This window comes from Alosa pseudoharengus, unplaced genomic scaffold (genome assembly GCF_046254945.1).
Source record: "Alosa pseudoharengus isolate Yale_2024_CS ecotype anadromous, Long Island Sound unplaced genomic scaffold, YU_APseudo_1.1 YU_APseudo_1.1_scf_1, whole genome shotgun sequence".
Taxonomy (NCBI): domain Eukaryota; kingdom Metazoa; phylum Chordata; class Actinopteri; order Clupeiformes; family Clupeidae; genus Alosa; species Alosa pseudoharengus.
The window spans coordinates 21,148,824-21,163,296 of record NW_027468564.1 but is presented as its reverse complement, the minus strand read 5'-3'; the positions used below and the strand labels follow the sequence as shown (position 1 = coordinate 21,163,296).

At 42.2% G+C, this 14,473-nt stretch overlaps 1 protein-coding gene across 4 annotated transcripts in view; it reads right to left on the bottom strand.

Moving 5' to 3' along the window:
- Window positions 1-13,657, bottom strand: part of LOC143123202 (uncharacterized) — a 168,268-nt gene extending 154,611 nt beyond the window's left edge. For all 4 annotated transcript variants that reach the window (XM_076284409.1, XM_076284437.1, XM_076284426.1 and 1 more), the window contains exons 1-5: window positions 13,492-13,657; window positions 9,848-9,961; window positions 9,510-9,623; window positions 8,161-8,274; window positions 7,789-7,902 (exon numbers count right to left, since the gene is read on the bottom strand). In XM_076284409.1, coding sequence (XP_076140524.1) covers window positions 7,789-7,902; window positions 8,161-8,274; window positions 9,510-9,623; window positions 9,848-9,961; window positions 13,492-13,631 — 596 coding nt within the window. In that variant the 5' untranslated portion in view covers window positions 13,632-13,657. The remainder of the gene's footprint in view (window positions 1-7,788; window positions 7,903-8,160; window positions 8,275-9,509; window positions 9,624-9,847; window positions 9,962-13,491) is intronic.
- Between the last annotated feature and the right edge of the window lie 816 nt (window positions 13,658-14,473).

The following is a 14,473-nucleotide window of genomic DNA, read 5'->3' as shown; positions in this document are numbered from 1 at the left end:
GACTTAGTCCATGTCCCCTTGACTCAAGTCTTACCCTACGTCAGTCCATGAGCCTGGCTGGGACGTGACGCTGGCGTTGTGGGCGCCCCGCTGTCGCGGCGGTGACTTCCGGTGAAGGCTGCACGGTGATCGGTGTTAGAGCCACAGCTCCATTGTCACCAAGTTCCACAGAGTCAGTGTCAAAGTCTCCACGACCCTCAGCTGAGGCCAGGGGTCGATACGGGGCCAGTCGATCACGGTGGAGAGCCACAACTCTCCGACGCTTAATCAGTCTCACACGATAGACCACATCAGACAGCTTCTCTAAGACATCGCACGGCCCGACCCACTGGCTAGTGAGTTTCGGGGAAATGCCTTTCTTTCTCTCCGGGCAGTACACCCACACTTTATCGCCGGTCTGGAACTCCTGGCCGCGACAGCGCGTATCGTAAGCTCGCTTTTGACGTATTCCAAGACAAGAGACAATGTTAGTATTTTTTTTGTTTTTGTTGTTTTTGTTGATGTTTTTTTGTTTTTTTTTCTTAGCTGACAAAGACACACACATCACAAGGACATGAACACACAAAAAGGAACACATAGTGTATGTCCTAAATGATCAGGGAAATAGATAGCAAATCAACAGTGTAAATCATTACTAATAAATGGCTGACATTTTTTTTTTATGTAGCAGGCCTTTTGCTGTAGAGATAATGACTCCCTATCCCTATCCATACAGGGCCGGCATTCCCATCATCTTGTGATAGACTATGCATGACCTAATGTGTGTGTGTGTGTGGGAGAGGGAGAGAGCGTGTCACCACCTCCACCATGCGAGCAGCATGGCCAGATCTGCCTCGCGCGCGCCGAGTGGAGAGAATTTGCGCAGCTCGGACTAGGCCTACTGTCATTCTCATTGTGACTCCCCACACTGCCACTACGTTCCCCCCTAACTGTCCTATGAGCACTTCGACCTCGTCTAACATACCCAGTGGCATTAGACAAAGGCTTCACCACGTTACTGTCGCCGCGATTGTGGAGGCACACGTTCGGAAGAAGCTAGCGCTATGGACATTAGGCTACCTCCAGCCTCGTTCGCCACACCACTAACACCCTGCTAACTTCCCGATGAACACTCCGAACCCATGAAACATTATTCCCACCAGTGACATTGGGCAAACGATTCAACGTTTGTGCTTGGTGTAAGCTAAACTATGGAGTAAACTCTCACTTTGTCCAGCTGCATCATTGCAAGGCAGGGACGCATCTGAAGCCTCACTAAACGAATCCCCGTCATTTTCTGAAGGCAGATATTCCCCTTCAGAATCAGGGTCCACGAATAGAAGACCCAACACTTCATTTCAGGTAAACTTTTTTGATGCCATTAGACGATAATCTAATGCAAATACTCGCTGACGTTGACAATATCGCTCTGACAAAGTGGCTCACACGCACACTAGCTCCGGTATTGCACGCACTGATTCAATGCCCTGTAGCTCAAAAGTTTTGTTTAAAGCGTGACCTTTTTCAGACTCGGGGATGACGTATGATATGTCTGCCATCTAGTGGAGTGGAAGTCGAACGAAATATGACACCCTATTTCATTAAATCGGCCGTTTTATTCAGTACCGCATCTTGTCGAGTTAACTCGACAGTGGCGCCTAGAGGGTTAAGTCAAATGATTTTATGAGAAAGTGCTAGGTACAGTGGGTGCTATTTCGAAATCGTCGTTTCACTCATGCTCCGCGTGTTTCACGCATCTGCGTGAAATGGATTACAACCGTCGCCATTAGGTGGCAGCTTAAGTCCGCTGCGGTCAGAGCCGTATATGGAGCTGTGGCATCGCTGGTGTGGACTGCCAGTTCGCCGATCCGTTTGGCAGGAGCAATGAACTGTCAACGCATTTAATTAATCATACCTCACTTGTTGAAGCTCGGCGGATCAACCTCTGTGCAGCTCTAAGCACCTTATAATAATAATAATAATAATAATAATAATAATAATAATAATAATAATAATAATCAGAGGCATTGCTAGAAGTTGAAAACATTTGTGGCTTTAGCCCAGAAGTAAAACCTCCTATATAAGCGGTGGTTCGGGGAACATTTGCAACTTGAACGTAGTTTGAGATGATTTGAGACTGTTTATTATTGTTATTTTCTGTTACTGTTAATTATTTTATATTTATTTTTAACAGCCAAACAAATGTTGCATGAGTTGCATTTCAGATGTCGGGTATTTGCACATAGCGCGTGCATCTGAGAAGAAAGAATGTGATGAGAGGAAGGCTAGATTATAAATATTGAATAAACAACACTGCAGTTTTTTTAATTTAAGATGAACAATATCAGCATAATCCATGGGTCTCTTCACAAATTATCAACACGTTATCAAATCATTCCGTAGCCTTGACTCGATTCAGTTTTATTGCGATGTCGAACTTAACTTCCAGGCCACTGTCAATTTTTCAATTTTCAATTTTTTTAATTTTTCAATTTTCTAGGCCTGACATCTTTCAACATTATTACCCTCAAAGTTAAATTAGAAGCCTTTGAAACTCGGCTATTTAATTAGGGTGCAGGCTACTTGTTGGGCATATGGTGTGTTTTCATCTTTTTGAGAGAGAGAGAGAGAGAGAGCAAGAGAGAGAGAGAGAGAGAGAGAGAGAGAGAGAGAGACCCACAAAGTTGAAATAATATTATATTCATGGCTTCAATCTGTGGGGTATACTACGAAGCATGTTAGACATATCTAGGCTTTGTAGACATATTGAGGCTTCACAAAGCCTTGACTCAGGGGTATACGTTAAGTGATACTACGATAGCAGTTATGTGATACATTTGTCAAACTAGGCTTTCAGCTCAGATCTGTGCGCGTTCTCGGTGTTGGGATGGCGTTGACACACAGCTGGGCACTGGAGATGGAGGTCTGTGTGTCTCTGATCTGGTAACAAAGTCACAATAAATCAACACAACCTTTACACTCAGTTACACTGTTTTTTATAGACTAGACTTCTACACTCACACACATTTGTTGGGTTTGTTGGGCCAGCTCACACAAAGAAAGCCAGGTTATGTGTAACGTTTCATAATCTACCCCTATCAGCAAATCATTTCAATTGCATCACATGTTGCTGGGTAAATCATCCGTTGCTATGTGCTCTTTCAACAAAGTTGATGTGTCACATGGGCAGGCCCACAGGAAAACCACAGACATTTGCATGAGCATGTTGTGTTCCTGACTCAAGACAGAAAGAAACGATTGTGCAAACTTAAAGCCCTATGCAACAATTTTAGCAAAAATGACCTTAATTATGCAGGTTGAGAGTCGTTCTGATGGTTCTACAACACTTTTTGGGTCGTTTGGTGGGTGCTTCGTCTCCCCCTAGTGCTTCTCCACTTTCTGGACGGGACTTTCTGGTCCCGTTCCGAACAAATCCGGATGTGACTCAGCGAAAGTATCCAATCGCGTCTCGAAAATGTAGTAAGTTTGTAGTTTATAAGAAGACTGCAAAACGGACTCCGACTTGGCTTTGTTGCTGTTGAAATTGTAAGTAGCCTACCCTTGGGTGAACTTCGTTTTTGTAATGTGGTTTGATAGTCTCTTGAACAATGTGTTTGCTCGAACGTTTTATTGTCAGCCCTGTATGTGTTTAGCTTGGTTTCTTGATGGCTAGCTCGCTAGCTAGTGGGGGTTTAGCGTAGCAGTCACTTGCTACCGAAGCTGCAGGGGGAGCTATGTCGTGAAAAATGCGAGCCCAAATCAGGGGAAAACCCAGAAACAGCGAAGGAATAACCAGACCTGCATAGGGCTTCTTTAAATCTTTGTTACAAAGCACTGTACATACATTTCAGAACAGTGGATACATTTGTTTCCATTTATATAACACTACCAGCTTTTTCAACTTCTTAACTTCTGTCTTGTCTGCCTGCTGCAGACGCACACACTCCACCATATACTCTACAGGTTTGAGATCTTAGAGTGAACAACTTAACTACCACATGCTCTACAGATTTGAGATCTTAGAGTGAAATACTTAACTACTGAACCGTTTCCATCAATTCCATAGATATATGAGAAAAATACAAACGTTTTGTTGAAAACCCCAACAAGACCAAAATTGCCAGAGAAAAATACAGATATATATTTGTGTTTCAATTTGAAAATTGTTGTTTTAAAGTTTATCTTTGCAGCATTTGGGTTTATTCATAGGGGAGGGAATAGAGACTAAGCAGTGTTTCTCAAAGTGTGGTCCGCAAACTATTCCAAGTAGTCTGCGAGCAGACGTGGTAAAATATAATATAGATGAGATGTTTGCAATATTGAACCAACTTGTATGTAAATCTAAACAGTTCTGCAACACTGCCTAATTTATGCCAGTTTAAATCATATGAATCCTCTGACACAATAAACACGGTGCAAAGACAATAAGCAAGGTGGTTCAGTGAGTAGGCCTATTCTGTTATTATACTGTTGAAGCAGGGATAAACACATGAGGTACAACCAAAGAAAGACTACACATGCAAAGAATGTTTTCCGCACAGGGACACCAATAGACAGTAAGGGGAACACCTGAAGCACAGATCACATGACCATTCCCACAAAACACATGACCATTGTTGACTCTCAGCCTCCTTGACTATCTGAACAGCAACAGTGTTCTCCCCCGCAGGAGACACATAGGCGGCTCACAATGGACAAGCACGCAGCACCAGCTTAATGTCTCTCCCCAGACCTCTGAGCTGCACTACGAGTGATTTCTCAGTCTACACTCAAAACCCAACAGCCTAAAGTGCCTTTAAGAGCAGAGTCATTGAGTTTTACGCTTTACCCAAACGTTCAACAGGAAGAGATGTGGCTTCACAACATCTGCCTGGTGAGGGTTTGCACCTACGCCCACTTCTATAACCTGGACGTCGGTAGCCTGCTCTGTGCTTTCAGCTCTGCACATGTGAGCTGTTCATACACGCATGGATACACCCGCTGACCAGCACCTGGTTCCAAAATATTGAAGATAGTCAGCCATGTAGTACATGAAACAAACCTCTCTCCCACTCTCCAGCACTAGTGAGCTGCTCCGGCCACAGCACGACCACCAACCTGCTTGTGTGTGTTTGCCAATACACAGCCTGTGCAACCACTGCTGTCTAGCAGCCAGGAGATGCCAACCATGAACGGCATTATGCACAATGAAAGCGTAGCCACTCTCAGGGGTAGATGTATTAACAATTTTGCGCTCACTTGAGGCGTATTTTCTTTGCAATGTGCACATAAAAACATGGTATGGTATGTAGAAGATACGCACTAAAACCACGGTATAACTGCAGACTGCCTGTTGCAGGAGCAGAGAATGGCAATTTGGGCTTTTTCGTGTCATGCATATGCATTTAATTGTATTAATTTAGGTCCGAACCCGAACTTCAGTCCGCCTATTAGAAACCTCTGCACTACGCCAACAGAAGATGAGAAGCACTTATAGGGCTCTCTCTGCCAGTAATGACACAACCAGCCAGAGCCACAACAGGTTGTGTGAAGAGAGCAAGTCTTCACTTCTGCTTATGGATCTAAATGGACCCCCTTTGAACAAATTTGATGATGAGTCAATTGAGAACCCTGGTTAAAGCAGGACACATCCTCTCCTTGGACACCAGTACAGCAGTGAGAGGAAGCTGAGGCCTTTGTGGTCCACTCGTTTAAATAAACCTGGCACCATTCCAAGGCAGACGCGCCTATGTCTATCCCAGCTCCAAGATTCTGCTCCCGCTTCGATAACATTCACCTTCTACCTTCTAACTAGATTTGAATAACTGTTGATGGTGCCTTTGTTCCCCACCCAAGTCACTGATCGGCATGTCCATTCCACCAAAAGCTGGTTCACTATTTTAAGCTAGTTCATGCATATTTTGAAACGTCTGCTTCTAAAACACCTCTCTGCTACTTTCAGTGGGCCAACTTCTCCACCTACAGCCCAGTGCCAACAGTTCTAACAACTAGATGTACCGCAGAGCGGTACAAAATATGACCGCCGCCCAGTCCAGCACATTTTTTCCACAAAAAGAAATCACGCTGAAAGGCCTATATGATTCTAACTGTCTCACTAAATTGCATTATCCACACTCAATTCTCACTGGTATCTGCTAGACAACAAGTACCAAAACATGATTAGTTCATAGATTTCACATGTAAAATTCATTTTATACAATCCCACCTCCATCTTGCCTGTTCATAATTCTGAGAAATTCTTGATTGTTAGTGTTATGTTTATGTTATGTGTGTGGGTGTGGGTGTGTGTGTGTGCTTGTGTGTGTGCCTGCGTATGTGCCTGTGCATGCAAGCGTACATATGTCTACTGTGTGAGTATGTGTCATACATATGATTACTGTGAATGTATTGTGTGTGTGTGTGTGTGTATCTGTTTGTGCACATGTGTGCACATGAAATGGGTTAACATGACCCCTGGAGGCAAACATACGGAAAAAAATGGTCATCCTAGGCCCTACAGTTCTCAAAATATTCACAGAGAACTGTGTCTGCCCTACCCTCCTTTCGGGGGTCCAGTCCAGCGGGGGGGCTACAGATCAAAACGAAAAATGACGGTTCCATGCTATCCATGTGGGGGTACATGCCCACCAAGTTTTGTGTACCCCGGTCTTTCAGTGTCCCGGGAATCCTTGTTGGTGTACGTCACTAAATGTACACATAAATTATTTTATTGTAAGGCCCCCCATGAACGAAAGTACACAAAACTTGGCATGCATTCGGAGGGTGTCATAGTGATCCTACACTTTTAATTTCGTGCAGTTTTGACCTTGTCAGCCAGAAATATTGTGATGAAAACACCTAATTTTTTTGCTTTTTAATTTTTAACTAGGTGGCGCTATACATGAAATAAGTGGTAATGGGATGGGTTGACATGCCCCCTTAAGACCAACATACATAAAAAAGGTGGACCTCCTAGGCCCTACGGTTCTCGAGATATTCACAGAAAACTGTCTCCGGCCACCTACAGGCCAGTTGGTGTATAGTTACATAAATTAATTTATTGTGTGGCCCCCCATGAACGGAATTCCACGAAACTTGGCGTGCATACAGAGGGTGTCATAATGATCCTACACTTCCAATTTCGTGCAGTTTTGACTATGTTAGGTCACAGATACCTTTGATTACAACACCTCATTTTTACTTTACATTTTTTGTGTTTAACTAGGTGCCGCTATGCATGAAATGAGTGGTTATGGAATGGGTTGACATGGCCCCTTGAGATCAACATACAAAAAAAAAATGGTCCTCCTAAACCCTACGGTTTTCGAGATATTCACAGAAAACTGTGTCTGCCCTACCCTCCTTTCGGGGGGTCCAGTCCAGCGGGGGGGCTACAGATCAAAACGAAAAACGATGGTTCCATGCTATCCATGTGGGGTTACATGCCCACCAAGTTTCGTGTGCCCCGGTCTTTCAGTGTCCCGGGAATCATTGACAGAAATTTGGGCATGTGAAAAAGGAAAAAAAAAGAAAAAAAAGAAAAAAATCTGACCAAACCGTATATGACTGCCGCTTCGCTGCGCGGCGGTCATAATAATACATTTTATATTTTATTTATATTTTATATTTTATTTCAAGATACCCAAAGGAGATTGTACAATTAAAAAAACATAAGATCAGAGACACATTGTAAGAAAAGAAAATGAGGAAGGGCCGTAAATAAAAGGTGCACACACAAACACACGCACACACATACAGACACAAAAACACACACACAAACACACAGAAACACACACACACACACACACAGACAATCACAAACACACTCACTCAGGTTCAGAGTGTGGTGGTTCACTGCTGAAGCAGGGAGGATCAGGCATGGACAAATCACTCTTCATGGACACACAGCTGGGCACTGGAGATGGAGGTCTGTGTGCCTTTGATCTGGTAACACAAAGACACAATAAATCAACACAACCTTTACTCAGTTACACTGCTTTTTATAGACTGCTACAGTGGCCAAGGTGTCAAAGAAACAGAAACACACACAAACACCGCACACACACACACATACACACACAAATACTGTACACACACACATAAACACACAAACCGCACACACACACACACACACACACACACACACACACACACACACATAAACACACACACACACACACAGACAATCACAAACACACTCACTCAGGTTCAGAGTGTGGTGGTTCACTGCTGAAGCAGGGAGGATCAGGCATGGACACATCACTCTTCATGGACACACAGCTGGGCACGGGAGATGGAGGTCTGTGTGCTTTTGATCTGGTAACACAAAGACAAAATAAATCAACACAACCTTTAGACTCAGTTACACTGCTTTTTATAGACTGCTACAGTGGCTAAGGTGTCAAAGAAACAGAAACAGAAACACACACAAGCGCCACACACACACACACACACACAAATACACACACACACATAAACACACAAACCGCACATGCACACACACACACATTCATAAACACAAACACACACGCAAACACAGACACACACATAAACACACACTCAGACTCAGTTACACTGCTTTTTATAGACTAGACTGCTACACTCACACACATTTGTTGGGTTTGTTGGGCCAGCTCACACAAAGAAAGCCAGGTTATGTGTAACATGTTTCATAATCTACCCCTATCAGCTATCACGTTGCGCATTCAAAAGAACGCGTTCATTGAACACGCTCATTTTTTCGTGAACGTTGAACTGAACGCAACACATTTTTTAATAAGGAACATGAACATGAATTAGTTCACATTATGTGTCATGAACGGCAGACATCACTGTAAATGAACGTTGGAATTTGTTTTCCATTGAAAACTGAGTGACATCTGTTTTCTCTTTTGAAACGCAACGAGAGAAAGTTCCTCCCTCCTGTATTTTCGCTGGTGCCGCTTAAATCATGTATCACCAGACAGAAATGGTTTTGACATTGTGTGCGCAATGCATTGCGGGCAACGTAGTGTCCGGCTGAGAATAGTTGAATAGCATACTGGCTTCCGCACAACGTTACCCGTGATGAATTGCAGCAGAGCGGGGTAGGCATAGCAACGCCGAGTAGCAGGCAACGACGAGAGCGCGGAGGGCTGGATTTCATTGCACTAAGTATAGAACTGGTCTAACTTGTCTGTACTGCTGCAAGTTTCATCACCTGGTAAGAAACCCACAATTGCATTGTCATGAGCAAATGTCTACAATGAGCAGCTTCAAAGAATGTATAGTGATTTCTAGCTCGTAGTGTGAAAAAAAGTATTTATTTGAATATCTCACGAAAAAAGTAAAATGAACTGAACTTTGAACTAGTTCAGAATTAAAATTGTGAACTTTGAACGTGAACTGTTCACTTTGAGCATATGAACTGAACTTGAACTAGTTCAGAAAAGCTGTGAACTGGCATAACACTGTAAGGTACAACCAAAACACACAAACACACAGAAACACACACACAAACACAAACAAACACACACACACACACACACAGAGACCATCACAAACACACTCACTCAGGTCCAGAGTGTGGTAGTACACTGGTGAATGTGGGAGGATCAGGCATGGACACATCACTCTTCATGGACACACAGCTGGGCACTGGAGATGGAGGTCTGTGTGCCTTTGATCTGGTAACACAAAGACACAATAAATCAACACAACCTTTAGACTCAGTTACACTGCTTTTTAAAGACTGCTACAGTGGCCAAGGTGTCAAAGAAACAGAAACACACACAAACACTGCACACACACACAAATACTGTACACACACACATAAACACACAAACCACACACACACACACACACACACATAAACACACACACACAGAGAGACAATCACAAACACACTCACTCAGGTTCAGAGTGTGGTGGTTCACTGCTGAAGCAGGGAGGATCAGGCATGGACACATCACTCTTCATGGACACACAGCTGGGCACGGGAGATGGAGGTCTGTGTGCCTTTGATCTGGTAACACAAAGACACAATAAATCAACACAACCTTTAGACTCAGTTACACTGCTTTTTATAGACTGCTACAGTGGCTAAGGTGTCAAAGAAACAGAAACAGAAACACACACAAGCGCCACACACACACACACACACAAATACACACACACATAAACACACAAACCGCACATGCACACACACACACATTCATAAACACAAAAACACACGCAAACACAGACACACACACAGTAAACACACAGACACACACACACTCAGACTCAGTTACACTGCTTTTTATAGACTAGACTGCTACACTCACACACATTTGTTGGGTTTGTTGGGCCAGCTCACACAAAGAAAGCCAGGTTATGTGTAACATGTTTCATAATCTACCCCTATCAGCTATTCATTTCAATAGCATCACATGTTGCTGGGTAAATCATCCGTTGCTAGGTGCTCTTTCAACAAAGTTGATGTGTCACATGGGCAGGCCCACAGGAAAACCACAGACATTTGCATGAGCATGTTGTGTTCCTGACTCAAGACAGAAAGAAACGATTGTGCAAACGTAAATCTTTGTTACAAAGCACTGTACATACATTTCAGAACAGTGGATACATTTGTTCTTCTTTTAAACACAAAATACAAAGTTTCCATTTATATAACACTACCAGCTTTTTCAACTTCTTAACTTCTGTCTTGTCTGTCTGCTGCAGACACACACACTCTACCATATACTCTACAGGTTTGAGATCTTAGAGTGAACAAATTAACTACCACATGCTCTGAGATCTTAGAGTGAAATACTTAACTACCATATACTCTACAGGTTTGAGATCTTAGAGTGAAATACTTAACTACCATATACTCTACAGGTTTGAGATCTTAGAGTGAAATACTTAACTACCACATATTCTACAGATTTGAGATCTTAGAGTGAACAACTTAACTACCATATACTCTACAGGTTTGAGATCTTAGAGTGAAATACTTAACTACCACATGCTCTGAGATCTTAGAGTGAAATACTTAACTACCATATACTCTACAGGTTTGAAATCTTAGAGTGAAATACTTAACTACAGAACCATTTCCATCAATTCCATAGATATATGAGAAAAATACAAACGCTTTGTTTAAAACCCCAACAAGACCAAAATTCCCAGAGAAAAATACAAAGATATACAGCGGGGAAAATAAGTATTGAACACGTCAACATTTTTTTCAGTACGTATACTTCCAGTGAGGCTATTCGCATGAAATTTTCACCGGACATTAGTATTAACTTAGGTAATCCACACATATATAAAAATCCAAACATTAATGTCTAAAAGTAGTGTTATGAGTAAAAAAGTGGAATGGCACAGGGAAAAGGTATTGAACACGCTAAGATAAAGCAGTACACAAACGCAAGGAATGGCAAGGAACAAACTGGAATTTATAAGTAGTTAGAGAAATTATCCCTCCTATCTGTGCAAATTGATATAAGCTGGGTTAGTACATACTGGTGGGCTATAAAAAGGTTTTTTGTTAACAAGGTGTCACACAAGAAACATTTCATGATGGGTAAAAGCAAAGAGCTCTCCCAAGATCTTTGCAACCTTATTGTTGCCAAACATATTAATGGAACTGGTTACAGATGCACTTCAAAACTTCAGAATCATCCAGCAAGCAGTATTGGAGCCATTATTTGCAAGTGGAAGGAACATCACTACATCATCAACTGGCCATGCACAGGATCTCCTTGCATGATTTCTGACCAGGAAGTCAGAAGGATAGTCAGAAGAGTAGCCCAAGAGCCAAGGACCACTCTGAGAAAGCTCCAGAAAGATTTGGAGGCAGCAGGTACAATTGTTACAGAGAAAATCATAGGTAATGCACTCCACCGCCATGGCCTCTATGCACGCTCATCCAGCATGATTCTATTGCTGAAGAAAAACATGTCGAAGCTCGTTGAAAGTTTGCTACACAACATTTGAACAATCCTATGAAATACTGAGAGAATGTATTCTGGTTAAAAATTTAACTTTTCGGATGTCATACTACACACCATATTTGGAGGAGAAATGGCACTGTGCATCACCCTAAAAATACCCTACCAACAGTGAGGTTTGGAGGTGGTGGCATCATGGTGTGGGCTGTTTTTCATCTCATGGTACTAGCAGACTTCATACAGTTGAAGGAACGATGAATGGAGTCATTTTTTTCTGGGAGAATCTTTACATCCACCAGGATGATGAGGATGAGACATGGCTAGACCTTCCAGCAGGACAATGATCCTAACCATTCAGCAAAGGAAACTCTCAATTGGTTTCAGAGAAAGGAAATCAAGGCCCTGACTTCAATTCAATTGAACAGTTTTGGAAGTTAACTAAAGATCAGGATTTACAAGAGGGACCCCTGAAATCTTCAATATTAAAGGACTATCTGTTTAAAAGAATAGGCCAAACTCACACCAGAATACTCTGACTGATTAGTTTCATCATACAGGAAATACCTTGAAGCTGTCATTACGAATAAAGGCTTTTCCACAAAGTATTTAAGAAATTTCAGCAGGCGTGTTCAATACTTTTTTCCTGTGTCATTCCACTTTATTGCACATAACTCTACCTATGGACTTTAATGTTTGGATTTTTTTATATGGGTGGATTATCTGAGTTAATACTAATGTCTGGTGAAAATTTCATGCAAATAGCCTCATTGGAAGTATACTTACTGAAAAAAATGTTGACGTGTTCAATACTTATTTTCCCCGCTGTATATTGTGTTTCAATTTTAACATTTTTGTTTTAAAGTTTATCCTTGCAGCATTTGGGTTTATTCGAAGGGGAGGGGAGGGAATAGAGACTAAGCAGTGTGGTCCGCAAGCGATTCCAAGTAGTGCGAGCAGACGTGGTAAAATATTATATAGATGAGTTGTTTGCCATATTGAACCAACTTGTATGTAAATCTAAGAATATGAATCCTCTGACACAATAAACAAGGTGCAAAGACAATAAGCAAGGTGGTACAGTGAGTAGGCCTATTCTGTTATTATACTGTTGAAGTAGGTCTACTCTCTTTTTTTAGCTAGGTGGTCCGTGAGCTTTTATTTTTATGTATTGGTTAAGTGGTCCATGGTCTAAAAGGGTTTGAGAAACACTGAACTAACTATTGGGATCAGACACCAATGAACACACAAGGGTAGTCACATACATCACACAGGGATAAACACATACTGTAAGGTAGAACCAAAGAAAGACTACACATGCAAAGAATGTTGTCCGCACAGGGACACCAATAGACAATAAGGGGAACACCTGAAGCACAGATTACATGACCATTCCAAACAAAACACATGGCCATTCACATAATTGTCAGCATTATAAAATGCATAATCTAAGTGCACTACAAATGCTACAAAAGACAGCAATGCCAATCAACACTGGAGTGGTGTTGATGAGAGGCACAAACACAACAAATGTGTTTCAGATTCAAATAAAAAAAATGGAACTGTGTGGATGTATAAGAATGAGTGGGGCAAGTAGGACTGTGATCAGGAAACTCACCCTCCATCAGAGCGTGTTGGCACCACAGGATCATCCATGTCATTGTCATTCTTCATGGTCCCACAGCTGTGTGCTGCAAACTCTGGTCTAAGTGTCTCATTGTGACCTGCAGCCTCCTCTCTCTCCTGAGAGTCACTCATCCTAGCAGCAGGAGAGTCTCTAGACCTGAAGAGGAAAATATAGCTTTACATACCACAGATGCAGTGCTTCCAAGCAGCAGTGTGGGGTAATTCTTCTTCTTCCTACTTATAGTAGAATTTGTAGTGCATGGGTCGGTTGTACTGCAACAGGCGGCCCCTGGGCCAAAGTTTATGAAAGTTTAAGAAACAGACACCTCACAGGTCCTGAACTGCCAGTTTAGTTAAATAGTACCCGTTAAATACTAGTGTAAGGATTACAGGTCCTCAACTGCCAGTTTAGTTAAATTGTACCCATTAAACACTAGCAGCTACTGTGCTATCTGAATCCTTTTTCATTCGGAATTGTGAGCTGAGGGCACGTGAACAATAAGAGCTGCCAGTTTCGGTCATTTGAAAGCAATCATGTGTGTAAATTACACCACTATTGGAAAACGAACATCTATCTTCTGGACAGCCTAAGTGTCTTATTAATTTCACCTGCACTTAGGGGTTGGGCTATAAAGGGGCTTCTCTCTTTCAGGTGGGCACTCTTTCCTTTCATATAGGCACTATTTGACTTCCTTCCCTCACGGACACACTCTCTATCATTCTTCACTCACTCTTCTTATCTTAATGATAATTTCCTTCCTTAGCTAACATCCTGATACTGATCTACTAGACGCTCACTACATCCATACACGCACGACATTGCACCAACATACCCTAGACACATATTATTGACCTGATTTGATTGCGATTCTTTAAATAAATTATTATTCTTTACAACAGTTTCTTGTTCCTTATTATGTGATGGCATGAACCAGCCCACGCCGTTACAAACATCAGAGGGTGGAATCATCCTT